This window comes from Equus przewalskii, chromosome 25, assembly GCF_037783145.1.
Source record: "Equus przewalskii isolate Varuska chromosome 25, EquPr2, whole genome shotgun sequence".
Lineage (NCBI taxonomy): Eukaryota > Metazoa > Chordata > Mammalia > Perissodactyla > Equidae > Equus > Equus przewalskii.
The window spans coordinates 4,886,006-4,903,167 of NC_091855.1; the positions used below are offsets into that span (position 1 = coordinate 4,886,006).

The following is a 17,162-nucleotide window of genomic DNA, read 5'->3' on the forward strand; positions in this document are numbered from 1 at the left end:
AGGCCTACCTCAAGAAATGAGAAAAATCTCAAATAAACAATCTTACACTATACCTAAAAGAATTAGAAAAAGAAGAACAAACAAAGCAATGAGTCAGTAGAAGAAAGGAAATAATAAAAATTAGAGCAGAAATAAATAAAATAGAGGCAAAAAAAAAAAAAAACCAATAGAAAGGATCAACGAAACTAAGACTCAGTTCTTTGGGAAGATAAACTAAATTGACAAACCCTTAGTCAGACTCACTAAGAAAAAAAGAGAGAAGACTTGAATAAATAAAATCAGAAATGAAAGCAGAGAAACTACAACACACATCACAGAAATACAAAGGCTTATAAGAGAATACTATGAAAAGCTATATGTCAACAACTTGGATAATCTAGAAGAAATGGATAAATTCTTAGACTCATACAAGCTCCCAAAACTGAATCAAGAGGAAAGAGAGAATCTGAATAGACCAATTACAAGCAGAGATTGAAACAGTAATCAAAAACCTCCCAAGAAACAAAAGTCCAGGGCCAGATGGCATCTCTGGAGAATTCTACCAAACATTCAAAGAAGATTTAATACCTATCCTTCTCAAACTCTTCCAAAAAGTTGAAGAGGATGAGATGTTTCCTAACTCATGTTACAAGGCCAATATTATCCTGATACCAAAACCAGACAAGGACCACACAAAAAAAGAAAGTTACAGGCCAATATTGCTGATGAACATAGACATAAAAATCCTCAACAAAATAGTAGCAAATCAAATACAACAATACATTAAAAGGGTCATATACCAGTTAGGTGGGGTTTATTCCAGGGATGCAGGGATGGTTCAACATTTGTAAACCAACCAATGTAATACATCACATTAACAAAATGAAGAATAAAAATCACATTATCATCTCAATAGATGCAGAGAAAGCATTTAACAAGATCCAACATCCATTTATGACAAAAACTCTCAATAAAATGGGTATAGAAGGAAAGTACCTCAGTATAATACAGGCCATGTATGACAAACCCACAGCCAACATCATACTCAATGATGAAAAACTGAAAGCCATTCCTCTGAGAACAGGAACAAGACAAGGAAGCCCACTTTTGCCATTTTTACTCAACATAGTACTGGAAGTTTTAGCCAGAGCAATTAGGCAAGAAAAAAAGAAGCAAAAGGGATCCAAATTGGAAAGGAAGAAGTAAAACTGTCCCTATTTGTGGATGACATGATTCTATATATAGAGAACCCTAAAGAACACACCAAAAATGATTAGAAATAATCAACAAATACGGTAAAGTTGCAGGGTACAAGGTCAACATACAAAAGTCAACTGCATTTCTATACACTAATAATGAACTAGCAGAAAGAGAAATCAAGAATATAATCCCAGATCCAGCCCCGTGGCTGAACAGTTAAGTTTGGGCGCTCCACTTTGGTGACCCAGGGTTTTGCCAGTTCAGATCCTGGGCATGGACATGGCACCGCTCATTAGGCCATGCTGAGGTGGCATCTCACATACCACAACTAGAAGGATTCACAACTAAAAGATAAACCTATGTACTGGGGGGATTTGGGGAGTAAAAAAAGAAGATTGGCAACAGTTGTTAGCTCAGGTGCCAATCTTAAAATAAAGAGAATATAATCCCACTTACTATCACAAAAAATAAGAATAAAATAACTAGGAATAAATTTAACCAGAGGTGAAAGGCATATACACTGAAAACTATAAGACTTTACTGAAAGAAATTGAGGAAGACATAAAGAAATAGAGATATTCCATGCTCCTGGATTGAAAGAATAAACAGTTAAAATGTCCATATTACCTAAAACAATCTACAGATTCAATGTAATCCCAATCAGAATCCCAATGACATTCTTCACGGAAATGGAACAAAGAATCCTGAAATTTATATGGAACAAGAAAAGACCCTAAAGAGGCCAAGAAATCCTAAGAAAAAAGAATAAAGTTGGAGGTATTACACTCCATGATTTCAAAATATATTACAAAGCTGTAGTAATCAAAACAGCATGGTAGTGGCAGAAAAACAGACACACAGATCAATGGAACAGAATTGAGAGCCTAGAAATAAAACCACACATTTATGGACAACTAATCTTCAACAAAAGAGCCAAGAACATACAATGGAGAAAGGAAAGTCTCTTCAATAAATGGTGTTGGAAAAACTGGACAGCCACATGCAAAAGAATGAAAGTAGATGATTATCTTACACTGTACACAAAAATTAACTCAAAATGGATTAAAGACTTGAAAGTAAGACCTGAAACCATAAAACTTCTAGAAGAAAAAATAGGCAGTGTGCTCTTTGACATTAGTCTTAGCAGTATCTTTTTGAATACCATGTCTGCTCAGGCAAGGGAAACAAAAGAAAAAATAAGCAATTGAGGCTACATCAGACTAAAAAGCTTCTGCACAGCAAAGGAAACCATCAACAAAATGAAAAGACAACCCACCAACTGGAAGAAAATATTTGCAAATCGTATATCTGACAAGGGATTAATTTCCAAAATATATAAAGAACTCATACAATGCAACAGCAAAAAAATGAACAACCCAATCAAAAAATGGGCAGAGGATATAAACAGACATTTTTCCAAAGAAGATGAACAGATGGCCAACAGGCACATGAAAACATGTTCAACATCACTAACTATTAGGGAAATGCAAATCAAAACTACAATGAGATATCACCTCACACCTATCAGAATGGCTATAATGAACAAGACAAGAAATAACAAGTGTTGGAGAGGATGTGGAGAAAAGGAAAACCTCATACACTGCTGGTGGGAATGCAAACTGTTGCAGCCACTAGGAAAAACAATATGAAGATTTCTCAAAAAATTAAAAATAGAAATACCATATGATCCAGCTACTCCACTTCTGGGTATTTATGCAAAGAACATGAAATAAGTAATTCAAAAAGATACATGCACCCCTATGTTCATTGCAGCATTATTCACAATAGCCAAGATGTGGAAGCAACCCAAGTGCCCATCAACCGATGAATGGATAAAGAACATGTGGTATATACATACAATGGAATACTACTCAGCCATAAAAAGAGTTGAAATCGTGCCATTTGCTATAACATGGATGGACCTTGAGGGTATTATGCTAAATGAAATAAGTCAGACAGAGAAAGACAAATACTGTATGATTTCACATATGTAGAAGATAAATCAACCAACAAACATATAGACAAGGAGGATAAATTGATGGTTACCAGAGGGGAAGGGAGTAGCGGAAGGTGAAAAGGGTAAAGGGGCAGGCACATATGTATGGCGATGGATGGAAACTAGACTATGGGTGGTGAACACGACGCAGTCTATACAGAAACTGAAATATCATCATGTACTCCTGAAATTTACTCAATGTTATAAGCCAATGTGACCTCAATAAAATAATTTTTAAAAAATTGATGGGGGGGAACAAATACGCTTTTGTTCGTGTGAATATTTCATTAATAATTACAAACTGTGATCAGTGCTTTGAAGAAAAAGTCTACAGGGCAGGACTATGACAATTTATAACTGGAGGTACAACTGGAAATGGGGGTGGTATGAGTTGAATCGTGTCCCCCTACAAATTCATATGTTGAAGTCCTAACCCTCCAGTACCTCAGACTGTGACCTTATTTTGAAAATAAGGTCCTTGCAGATGTAATTAATTAAGATGAAGACATATTGGAGTCAGGTGGACCCTTAATCTGATATGTCTGGTGTCCTCATAAAAAGGGGAAATTTGGACACAGGCAAGCCCACAGGGGGAACACCATGGGAAAAAGGCAGAGATTGGGGTGACGCCTCTACAAACCAAGGAATGCCAAAGATTGCCAGCAAACCACCAGAAGCTAACAGAGAGGCATGAAACAGATTCTATCTCTCAGAAGTCAGAAGGAACTAACCCTGCCAACACCTTGATCTTGGACTTCTAACTTCCAGAACTGTGAGATAATACATTTCTATTGTAGGTCCCACAGTTTGTTGTACTATGTTATGGCAGCCTTAGAAAACTAATACAAGGGGGAGAGGAGTAAGGAAGTAGCCCAAGAAAGTTTCCTGAGGAAGTAACTTTTCAGCAGAAGTTGGAAGTTTGGAAATTTTAGGGGACTAAGGTGTTCCAGGTGGAGGGAGCAACGTGAGTAATAGCTCTGAGGTGGGCGACAGCATGATCTGTTGAAGGAATTGCAAGAAGTCAGTCAACTGCAGTTCAGAGTGAGAGAAAGAATGGCTCAAAGGAGGCTGGGGAGGTAGGCAGGGGCCCGCTCACACAGGACCTCATGGGGCATTCTGAAGACCTTGGTCTCCTTAAGAGCAGTGGGCAGCCATTGACATGTGTCGAGCAAAGCAGTGACATGATTACATTTGCTTTTTAACAAACAATCACAGTAGCTGCAGTGTGGAAACTAGACTAGAGAAGAGCAATTATGGGTGTGGAGAGAGCAGTTAGGAGGCTGGGGGCTCCCAGAGAGGAAACTGATGGGCTCCACAAACATTTAAAACAGATCAAACAAGATTGTTATGGCTGGCGAGAGAGAGTGAAGTGTCCAATGACATCCAAACACAAGGGGTGAATAATGTTATCATTCACTGAGATGGGGAATCCTAGAGGAGGACTGGGTTTGGGTGGGATACAGCAGGAAGACACAAATTCGGTTTAGAGCAGATTGAGTTTGAGACGCCTTTGAGACATAGCAGTGTAGAGGCTGAGTAGATAATTAGATATACAGGCGTGGAGCTCAGAGGAGAGGTCTGTGCTGGAGACACATACCTGAGAATCACCCCTGGGCTGAGAACAACTGAAACTATAGTGAGAGGGAGGTCAAGAGCGAGAAGAGCAGAGCCAGAGACTGAAGACTTGAGGAGGTGGAACACAGAGAGGCTGGTGGACGGGGATGAGCTGCCAAGGAGACTGAGAATCCACGGCTCCAGGAGTAGGAAGAAAACCGGGAGGATGCCATGCTATAGCCGACAGTGTGAGCACCACTCTCACATCAGTCCAACACTAAAGGTAAATGCTAATTTATTTAAAAATTATTTTTAAGTTTAGTCTCATTTGTCATATTATTAAGGGGTAGACCTGGAAGCTAGCTTGGCTTTCAAGGTGACCAGAGTGAGAAGAGAAAGGGAGAGTCCATGGAAAATGGATGCTGAGCATCCAGTACTCACAGTGGGGGCATGACCTGTGCCTCCCACTACTTCATTGGAGAGCAATTTCCTGGTCCCTGGGCCTGGGCCTGAGCTGTTCCAGGGAAAGCAGCCAGCAGTCCTTTCTGCTGGAGCAGCCCAAAGCTCACCTGGCAAGGAGGAAAAGAAGGGCACAGGATATGGAGACGGGGGGAGAGACAAAGGGGCAGAGCTCATCTTTATGTTAGTTTTGTGCCAGGCAATTTGCATTTGTGGTGGGAGGTGGTTCTCTGTCCCATTCTCACCTCAGGGGCGGAAGTGGGTTTTCTAAACATAATGACTTAGCAAGCAGGTAATGGGAGGTGATCAATCCCCGTAAGAGAAAGGTGTGTCTGGCTTTCTTCTCTGAAGAACTCAAAGGTGGAGGTTCACAGCAAAAGTACAGAGAGTTTCCATATACTCCCTGTGTCTACATGAGCAAAACCTCCTCATCAACATCCCTCACCAGAGTGTACATTTGTTATAACTGATAAACTTACATTCACATATCATTATCATCCAAAGTACCTGGCTTATATTAGGGTTCGCTCTCGGTGCTGTACATTCTATGGGTTTGGACAAATGCATAGTCATGTATCCACCAATGTAGTATCATACAGAGCACTTTCACTGCCCTAAAAATTCTTTATGTCCCGCCTATTCATCCCTCCCTCCCCCAACCCCTGGCAATCACTGATCTTTTACTGTCTCCACAATTTTGCCTTTTCTAGAATGTTAATATACTTGGAATCTTATAGTATGTAGCCTTTCAGATTGGCTTCTTTCACTTAATAATATACATTTAAGTTTCCTCCATGTTTCTTCATGGAGTGATAGTTCATTTCTGTTTAGTGCTGAATATTTCGTAATGCGAATGTACCACAGTTTATCCATTCCATGACTGAAGGACGTCTTGATTGCTTCCAAGTTTTGGAAATTTTGAATAAAGCTGCCATAAACATCCATGTGCAGGTTTTTGTGTGGACATAACTTTTCAATTAATTTGGGTAAATACCAAGGAGCATGATTGCTGGATTATATGATAAGGCTATGTTTAGCTTGTAGGAGACTGCCAAACCAACTTCCAAAGTGGCTGTACCATTTTGCATTCCCACTAGCAATGAATGAGAGTTCCTGTTGCTCCACATCCTTACCAGCTTTTGGTGTTGCTGGTGTTCCGGATTTTGACCATTCTAACAGGTATATAGTGATATCTCATAGTTATTTTAATTCTCATTTCCCTGGTGACATATGATGTTGGACATATTTTCATATGCTTACTTGCCATCTGTACATCTTCTCTTCTCATCTTCTTATTCTCTTGACCTTATCTTTCACAGAGCAGGAGTTTTTAATTTTAATGAAGTCCAGCTTATCAATTGTTTCTTTGGAATATATATTTTTTCAAAACTCTCTAGGGGATTCTGATGATTTCCTAGGGTGGGGTCCACTGGCTTCCAAATGGCCCAGGTGAATCAAGGAACTACATTAGAGTAGACCACAGAGGATTTGTTTGTGGAGACTTCTTGCAAAATTGAGCCTGAAAAAGCCAGCTATTTAAATATTTTCAGCTATCTAAAATAATCTATCCATAGGTTCTTAGGGCCAGGTTTTTCTTTGAAAGGGTGAATATATATTCTTCTATTTTCAGCCTCATTTTATTTAAATTCATGGTTCTGATAGGGGTTAAATAGTAGATGTCTGTAAGAACTCTCTCCAGGCAGCTACCTTATTCCTAGCCTTTGGAAAGAACTTAAGAATCACACTATTCCTCCACCAGGGACACTAGATGGCAGCAACTTACATTGCAAATAGGGTCCCTCCACTAGATCATTTGTACTCAGCCTGGGAAGCACTGCAAAAAAACTGTTGGAAATTTGGCTTCTCTAAACAAACCAGCCAAATTAAATAGACTCAGAATTCTGGGTTCATATCAATGATCCTTCTCCCCACCTGGGAAGCAAGAAGCCTCACTTTGTCATCTTCAAAGAGAACACAGTGGAAGGAATTCCTAGAGAATTGGTAGAAAGACACCTTTATTCATATCATGCTATAAAAAAATGTATCGTTTATCTAACAGTTTCTGGGTTATTTGGCTTCTCAAACAAAGCAAATAGTTGGATAATCATTTGAAGTGTCAGCTGGGGGAAGCAGGACTGGAGATTAAATCAGGCGTAAATCACTGAGCTTGGTGACACACTAACCTGAGACGGTTGCTTCTGTTTACCAGCGGGATAGAAAGGTGGGCAGGGGCCACTCAAAGAAACTTTACAGTTTGTTTGGTAAAATGACTTAAAAATGTGTCCTTTAAGGTTCTGGGAGGAATTTCTGGTCAAGGCATTGCAGTGAGTTCATACTGAAATAACATTCTTTGCTCCAAACATCTAGCAATGAAAAATAAAACATAAAACCAAAAAGATACAAGACATACATCTTCATAGAACAGAAGCCCATACTAGTGGGCAGCTGATTCAAAACACATTTAGGGCTCCTGATGGCTGTGAGTTATTTCTTTAGGTTAAAGGGACCTAAAAATGCTCCATATAAGATGGGAAACTAGAGCCAGGACCACAGCTTGAAATCAGGGGCTGAGTTGTTCTCCCCGTCTCTACCTGGGATAAAAGAGCTCCATCAAAATGTAAGCTGGAAGATTTGTTTTACAAGCATTATCAAAACATTGACTATGAAGAAGGTAAGACTTTAGAACAATAAATTTGAAATCTTAGGGACATGGATAATTTTCTGGAAAAATATAAATTTGCAATATTGAATCACGAAGAAAATAAGATACCTAAATGAACTAAAAAATTTAGTAGGAAAATTTCTTACGCTTCCAAACTCCAGGTGACCAAAGATGGTTTCACAGGCCTGTTTCATTAAGCTTTTAAGGAATGGATAACAACAGCAACTATATCAAATGTTTTAGAGAATAGAAAAGACAGAAGGGTAATCAACTCATTTTACAAAACTAGTACAACCTTGAGAGCAAAACTGGAGAAAAGACAGTCTAGGGAAGTTATAGAACAACTTCACTTACAAAAATAGATACAAAAAGCCCAAGCATATAAAATTCACCACTGTATTTATATATGTATCTCATGACCAAGTAGGATTTACGCCAAGAATGCAAGCATGGTTCAATATCATAAAATCTATTAGTGTAATACATTATATTGACTGATTAAAAAAGAAAATCCATAAGATTATTTTAATAGATGGAGAAAAAAAATCAATAAAATTTAACACTCAGCCCTAAGAAAAACTCTTAGTATACTAGGAATAGAGGGAATGTCAATAATTTAATAAACAGCTTTGTGCCAGAGATCTTCCATTTGTTTCTCCATATCCACTTGCCACATATCTCTACTCTGTTCTCTGCATGTAAGGACTAACCAGTTTCTCCTGCCTTCTAGATTTCCATTGGATTCAGCCACTGAGGAGCCCTGGCAGGAGATCTGAGAGAGGAAAGAGAATGAGATCGGGATATTTCTTCCTCTGGTGCCCTCCCTGCAAGGTCATATTGTGTTGGCTGTGTCCCACTGCTCTTCTCAAAGGAGCTTCCTCTACCTGACTCTCTCCTCCAGGTTCCAGGAATCTCTCACTCTCCCAGTCCCTTGGCCTAGAGGTGGTTACCCCTCAGCTGCCAATAGTGGTTATTGCAATGTCCTCTGTGGTTCCCCTAATCCAAATCTCTGCAAATAGTTGTTTGCAAAGAAAACTTTCTTGAATATCCTAATTTGAGTGTGCCATCTGTTTCCTTTTGGGAGTCTAAGTAGCATCTATCAAAATCCTATTGCAAATGTACTTGGTTTTCAAACCAGTCCCATTTATGTCATGGATAAGACAAGGATGCCCATTATCACTGCTTATATTCAACATTACAAGAGAAGTTCTAGCCAATGCAAAAGTAAAAAAAAAAAAAACAAAAAAAACCCAAAAAAAAAACAAGTAGAAGCAATAAGAATTGTGAAGACAGAAGAAAAATTATTCTTATTTATGGAAGATATTGTCTATGTAGAAAATTTGGAAGACTCTATAGACAATTAGAATTAACAAGGTATTTTAATAAAGTAGTGGAACACAAAATTCAATATACAAAAATCAGTAACTTTTTAATTCACAAATAATAATCATTTAGAAAATGAAATGGGAAAAAAGACCTCATTCATAACAGGAGGAAAAAACCCCTGTAATGTATATTGTTGGCCAGTGTCAACTTGGGTAGGCTACAGTCTCCAGTTATTCAAACACTAATCTAAGTGTTGCTGCAAAATTATCTTGTAGATGTGATTAAAGTCCATAATCAGTTGACTTTAAGTAAGGAGGATTATTTCAGATAATCTGGGTGGGCCTGATTCAATCAATTGAAAGGATTAAGAACAGAACCGAGGCTTCCCTGAAGAAGAGGAAATTCTACTTGTGGATGGCAGCTTCACTCATCCTGGAGAGTGCCCTTCCTGACGGCCTGCCCTATGGATTTCAAACTTGCCTTGCCAGCCTCTATCATCATGTAAACCAATTCCTTGCAATAAGTCTCTTAATATATGTTTCTCCTAACCATTCTGTTTCTCTGATTGGACCCCAACTGACACAGGTACCTAGAAACAAACCTAAAAAAATCACACAACACCTCTGTAAAGAAATGATGAAACATTATTGAAAGATATAAAATCTGAGTGAAAATGAAGATTTGTGCTATGCTTGTGGTTCAGAAGACAATCTTGTAAACATGATCAATTTTCCCCAAATTAATCTATGAATGCATTAAATCAGAATACTAATGGGAAGATCCAAACTTCAAATGGAAGAGCAAAGGACCATAAATAGCAAAGACAGTTGTAAAGAAGAAGGATGTGAGGGGACTTGCCATATTAGATATAAAGACTTAGCTTAAAGGTACATAATTAAGACAGTCTGGAATCCCTGTGGAAAGACACAAATAGACCAATGTGACAGAAGAGATAGCCCAGAAACAGATTCATGAAGCTCTGGAAATTGGATATATAACAGAAGTAACATTTTAATTCAATGGCCAAAGAATAGATGATTCTATAAAGAGCGCTGGTGCAAAAGATTAACCCAATGGAAAAAAAAGTAAAATTAGATTCCAGTTTTGCTCCTGCACACAAATGAATTTCAGATGGATTAAGAACTAAATGTGAAAAGTTAAATATTATACATTTTGGAAAGAAAGAAGAATATCCTCATGACCTTGGGGAAGATGAAAATTTCTTAGACAAAATACAGGAAATACAAAACACAAAGATTAAGATTGAGAAATTTGACAACAGTAAAAGTGGAAATCTTTGTACACACACAAGCAAAATGAAAAGGCAAATCACATATGGAGAGAAGATGTTTGCAATATATATAACTAACAAAGGACTCATCTAAGATATATAAAGAACTCTCACAGATCACAAAGAAAAAGATAATAGAAAATGGGCAAAGGATTAGAAAAGGCAAGGAAAGGGAATAAGTTGGTAACAATTTGTCTAATGATTAAATGACATAATGAAACCATCCAGGTCAGAACCACCCTCCTTATCCCTTACTAGCAGTATTCATGCTCACCTTTCTCTCCTCTCCATTCATTCGTCCAGCATTTATTCAATACCTACTTATTGATCACTTATTACGTGCCAGGGACTGTTCTAGAAACTTGGATACATTAGTGAAGACAACAGACAAAATCTCTGCCTCTATAAAGATGATATTCTAGTATTGGCAGGGAGGCAGTGAAGAAAATACACAATGGACATAATAGATGAGTAAATTGCTTGGTGTTAGATGGAAATAAGTGCTCTGGGGAAAAGAAAAGAGAGTGAAGTGTCAGGGGAATCAGGAGTGCCAGGGTAAGAGTTGCAACTGTCCATTGGTTGTCATGATAAGCCTTATGGGAAGGTGAAATTTAAGCAAATCTTTGGAGACAAGGAAGTCATCTGAGGAATCACCGGAGGACACATGATATGGGGCAGGAGGGGACCTAACTCCACTTTAGGTAGGACCTGAGATGGTTGGACAAGAAGGTGAATCAGCCGGAGGAACAGTGATGATCAGCTCTTCGACGGAGCACATTTGACTCAAGTTCCCTGGCAGAGGCTCTCAGCTCTCAGCAGCTCTGCGTGGGGGACCTCAGTGCATGACCTGCTCTTTACTTGAGGAGTAGATGTTCAGGAAGTGGAGAATGCCAAATATGCACTCAAGTTATTAGGATACAATTAGATTTGGTTTAATAATTAGAAATACTTTTAGAATTTTCTTTGGCAGAGATTAGGCTATTAATTAGCATGTCATGGGAACCCAGCATTTATTATTCTCTCAAAAACCCATTTGTGGTAGAAAATGTGCTGAGCCTTATTTGTGAAGATAATTATAGTTGATATCTTTGGGAGTGTCTGCCAAATTCCCAGTGATTTCCCTCTTCTCTAGGAGGTGTCTCCAGAACCTATGGGGCGGGGGGATTCTCTGCCCACATTTCTACTGCATGAGCATATCCGCTGGTCATAGCTCGTTGGACCAGAACTGGAATTACGAGAAAAATGAGCCAATAAGATCTTTTCTCTCAGGAATTTGGAATTGGAGCCAAGAGGGCCAGGCCAGTGTGTCCTTTGACTGAAACTACAAGGTGCAAATTCAGGGTGGCCATATTTCACCAAGTGGTCTTAAGGAGCAGAGAAAGTCAATCTGCAGGGAGAGAGTAAAGCAAATGCAGGGAGAAGAGCTTAGGGGAGACACACACAGAGTTCCTCTGCCTTTAAGGTTCCAAGGCACAGCTCTTCCCTGAAGTCCAGGTACCTCCCAACTCTTGGGTTCAATAAAACACTCCTCTATCCCTATAACTCATCACATGGTTGTTTTGGCTAGTCAACCGGACTTCCCATACAGTGATGCTTCAGGTCTGCAATAGCAAGGAGTGCATTTGATTTTTTTTCCTGTTGGGGATAATGGGTCTCATTGTCATTCAATCATCTATTCATTCATTCACAAACTTTTGTGGGATAGATATTAAGTGTTAGTGACTGAAGATATAAGACTGAATAAGACATAGTCTTTGCACTCAAACAATTCATTTATTTTGATTCTTCATTTTTAAGGTGGTTGATTAGGATGTGGGGGTGCAGTATTTTACTCTGAAATACCAAAGGTCTCTTTTTGGGCTTAATTGACTTAAGAGTATCAAAGCCTATAGATGTAGAAAGTACTTTATAAACTGTCAACTGCTACTTCAATACTTTTCACCAGTTATAGTAATGGCTCTGAGTTATTCAGCTCAGAAATTCCACAGGAACATATATCAAGACACTCCTTTGAAAGCACGCATTTGATTCAGAAATAAAACATAAGTTTTTAAGTTGTCCAGTTTAGCTAGAGATATGCTCAAAAATTCAAAAATTAGATATTAATTTGATAGAATTATATTTTATCTTTTATCAGCCAAACAATATTTTGAGGTTTCTAATATTTTGGGAGAAGATGCTCTCTTTGTACCCAAAGGATATAACCACTTCAAATAATGATTATCAGCCTCTGAAGAAGACAAGTAAATGAAAACTGACTGAAACAGAAATAATCCCCAACAAATGAGCTCAAATACTCCTGGGATTGGTCCAGACACCCCGGTGAAATGCGTGACAGGTGGGATTTGGCTCCAATTCCCTTTTTAAATGTCAGTGACAGAGCCTGCACACAAGAGAGCCCCCAGTCTTCTTTTTAGCTGATGCTCATTGTCAAGGACCCACGCAGATCTCTTTCCCCTTCTAGGATGCGAGTTCTCGGAATTTATGGTTCTCTAGAGAGAATTCATTAAATATTTATTAAGGTGAATGCACTTAAAGCTCTTGCTTTGCTGCCTTGGAATCCAATGTCCTCAATTTCAACAACCAGTTAACATTTAGAAGGATAAAAGGTTAGGGACAGAGGGCCATGGAGATCATCTATGCTGATGGTTAAGAGCGTGGGCTCTGGAGAAAGACCTGGTTGACATCCAGCCTCTGTTGTCCTTGGGCAAGTGACTTGACTCTCTGAACTCATGTATAAAACAAAAATAATACATCCTCTCTTATAGGGGGGTATGAGGATTAAATGAATCCAGATCAAATTGTCTAGGGTGTATCTGCCTTACAGTAGGTGGTAATTAAACAGTAACAGTAGGTGTTATTGTTATTATTGTTTATTACAAGTGACTTCCCATAGTCATCCAACTAACTAGGGCAAGATTCAGGTCCCTTGAATCCCATCATGCCTATGTTCTAAACCATTACAAAAGGAAATACGGAAGAAATATGGTGTTTGCAATTGACAACATTCTCATTCTCATTAGCATGGTCATTATCAATATCCCTCTTTTATGATTAGAGTTAAAAAGGGATGTTACCATTAAATCCAAGAAATTCCTTATGAAGCCTTTTAAATTCATCTTACTTGAAGTCTTCGGGGTGGATGCCTTTTAATAATACTTGTTTCTCCCTGTTCCAGTGGGATGTCAAAATACATGGCCCTGGGCACTTGAAGGGTTAGGGGAGAAACAAGAACAAACCATTAAAAACAATTTACTATTAAATTAGGCTGATTGTTAATTTTTAAACTTTGTTAATAAAATTTTGGGCCTTTTCAGTTGTATGTGTCTAACCTATGGGTTGAATGTGAAGATGAAACACATAAAGCAGCACCCCTACATGGATGCAGAAGATAAAATACTAGCCTAGACCTAGGATTTAATTTCTGCTTTCCTCATTTCCCTCCCAGATTGATATTTAGAGGATGATCCACACAATTAACAGTGTTTGACTACAAATGTTATTCAAACATAAAATTTGGCCTGGAAAATAGAAACAATGATTTGTTTTAATTTCATGAAATCTCCCCCAAATAATATAGAAAATCAGAAAAAATACAGCTTTAAGAAATGAAAACAAATTCTCTCTTCAGATGAAATAGATAGATGATAGGTATGAGATAGAGAGATGATAAAGAAATGGAGCATGAGTGTGTCATAGGAGTATACAATACTTAGCGTTGTATCTGCCCAATTAAATAGCCCCCCAACCAGGGAAAGAAATTCCCACAAGTTGCCACTATCATACAACGGATCAATGTTCTTTCCTGATACAACAACCCGGGCTACAGAGTTAAGCCTCATTAGGAAAGAGAGAGCCTTGAGAGATCTATTATGGATTTGATTTTTTAGCTTCATTGTCCTGGGCCCTTGGGACTACTACCATGACCAACCCTGCTTGAATGAAGCTTTCTCTCTCGTCCTTTCCTCTTAACAATTTGGGAGCATTCTGATTTCTAGATTGTTGTGTAGACTATCCTATAGTCCTACTTTACATTTCAAATGGAAAAATCCCTGGGTAGTTATGTGTTTCTATCCTTAAGACATTTGAATGACCTCCTTAAGAACTTCACTGTATTCTTATTTTCTTTCAAGAGATGCTAGCTCATTGAGCAAGACAGAAGCAACAATAATGACAACAAAAAACATGTTGGATTTAAAAATGCAAATATTTTCAGCAAAACTTTTTTCAGCAGCATGACTACTCCTTATTGTCATACTATGATTTGAGTGATATCACCCCATAGTTTAATTTGATTCTCCCAAAATGGCACAGGCTGTGTCAGGCAGTTATTTTTACCTGATTTACAGGTGAAGAAGATTGATGAAGTAATTTGCCCAAAGTTATGCTATTTGGCATTTGGTGGAGCTGGGGATAGAATATGGGCCCCTTGAAAATAGTGATCAGAATGCCCACCATCCCTTTGTTATTTATTTTTAATGTGATTTTACCATTTCAAAAAAGAGAACATTTCCCAGTTGGGACTCTAATGCATTAGAATCAGCTTTTACCATTCAGTTACCAAAATCTTAAGGCTCTGGATAGCGGGTTTGAATAAAAAAGGAATTCTCCAATGAAACTAAGAGGAAAATTTGCACTCATGTGCTTAGGAAGTTGAACATAAGATAGGCCATATATTGGGGCTGGCTCCATGACATAGTGATTAAGTTTGGTGCACTCTGCTTTGGTGTCCCAGGATCACGGGTTTGGATCCCAGGTGCAGACCTGCACCACTTGTCAGCCATGCTTTGGCAGTGACCCACATATAAAGTTGAGGAATATTGGCACAGACGTTAGCTCAGGGCTGATCCTCCTCAAGCAAAAAAAGAGGAAGATTGGAAACAGATGTTAGCTCAGGGCTAGTCTTCCTCACGAAAAAACACAATAGACCATATAGAACCAATCAAAGATTGTCAGTTCTACAGAAAGTAGCCATGAAAATTATTCTAGGTAAGGTCTCCTAGTTACTGAAAGAGAATACAAGACCTTGAGGTCAAGTTGACCTATAGTGGGAACTTAGTTTTGTTACTGATCCAGAAAGAGAAGGAAAGAGGAAATTACATACATATATACATAGGTATACATTATACGCGTATATTTCTCTTCCCTAGTTAGAATGTTTATTTAATTATCATTGTGTTCATCACTAATTATCATTGTGATTGTCATAAAACATTTTACATGTTTTGTAAAATATCCCAGGAAAATTTATCCCAGCCACTTCAGTCTCAGAGCTTCTAATCATAAAGGGAAAAAATTCTCTCAGTTCTGCAGATGACCATGAAGAATATGAGATTGGCGAGAGGGTGATTCATGTACTCATCTGTGCTGCAATCAATCAGTTCTGTGTGAGGTGGTTTCCAAATTCACATTAGAATGGATTCACTCTTAAAGCGCTGCTTTCAAAACAACAAAGCCTGATGCATTCAACAGCACTGGAGAAAATGATTTAAATTTAGAATCTAACTGAAACATATGATTGTTATAACTCATCACATCTTTATACAATTTTAATCGTCTGGCAATGCTAGGTATAAACATTGGAAGTACTATAAACTAAGCTGAAACAAAATGATTTTTTCCTTCTCATGTGGAATGGTGAAAGCCCCTTGTATACAGCGTAATGTACCCCATCTAAGGTACCATTCTAACGTACCCAGAATACTTAGAACTGACAAATATTCAGCCTCCCATTGAAAGATTTTCCTTTACGTTTCAGCAATTTAGAAACTTTCTAAGATGATGAGATAGACAGGTAAATCTATCAGTAGCTCTCCTTGGCCCAAATACACAAATATCAAGTGGGGTTTCACGTTTACCTGCAGAATACCTTCCATACCAGGTCTCTCGTAGAGGTGGCAGCTGCCCTTCCAAAGCTTTACTCCGGTCCTGCAGTCTCGTCAACGAATATGAACTCTTTTCTTCCAGCTTCTGATTGAATACAACGTCCACAGGGCCAGCTGAGCGAGGCTCTTCCTCTTTGTTTTGCAAAGGTGCTACTTTGGTCACCCTTGGGTGAGCCCTCGAGTGGCTCAGGCCCATTTCACGTTAAAGACATTCAGAGGAAAACCATGAAGGATGTGGTTTGGGGGCCACTCATGCAGCTTGCTGTAATCAAGGTACTCAGAAGTTTAGCCCTGCCTTACAAAGCAGTCATCTCCTTCGTGACATCTTTCTGGCTCTATTTCACCACACACTGACCCTCTGGCCACTTCCTGGTGGCCTGTTTCCATGGAGACCTCCCTTCAACTCCTACTTTGCCATTTCAGACCCAAAGAATCCAGTTAAACATTGACTAGTTATACTGCTTTCTGAAAGACTCAGTGGTAGGAATAGAAGCCACTATTGATCATTAAACAAATCTCTAACACCAGGAAGGCCATTAACAGAGATGGAGTGCAGAGGGTTAGAGAAGTCTTAAACTTGACCCTTCCCCTGCATGCACCTTTAATCACCATCTGCAATCACTACCAACTGAGAACAGCCAAGTCACCTTTGGAAACAGGGGTGCGTGCTAATCATTGAAGGCTTTGTTAATCTTTAATTTAAATGGAGAATTTATCTTCCAGATAGGAAAGGAAACAGCAGAGTGGCTAAAATAATTTGATTTTTCTGTCAAAAACTTGAATAACCTTTGAGGGAGATGGACGTGTTAT

The 17,162-nt window shown here is 38.6% G+C and overlaps 1 protein-coding gene across 6 annotated transcripts in view; it reads right to left on the reverse strand.

Annotated features, from left to right (window-relative positions):
- Positions 1-16,759, reverse strand: part of CCDC198 (coiled-coil domain containing 198) — a 32,051-nt gene extending 15,292 nt beyond the window's left edge. For 2 of the 6 annotated variants that reach the window (XR_011532589.1, XM_070592862.1), the window contains exons 1-2: positions 16,326-16,718; positions 13,592-13,674 (exon numbers count right to left, since the gene is read on the reverse strand). Coding sequence is in view for 5 of the 6 variants with exons in the window: in XM_070592862.1 (XP_070448963.1) it covers positions 13,592-13,674; positions 16,326-16,548 (306 nt within the window). In the remaining variant the exon portion in view is untranslated. Of the gene's footprint in view, positions 1-13,544; positions 13,675-16,325 lie in introns of all 6 variants that reach the window. The other 4 variants (XM_008531690.2, XM_008531688.2, XM_070592863.1 and 1 more) reach the window with 4 other exon arrangements.
- Positions 16,760-17,162: the final 403 nt, after the last annotated feature.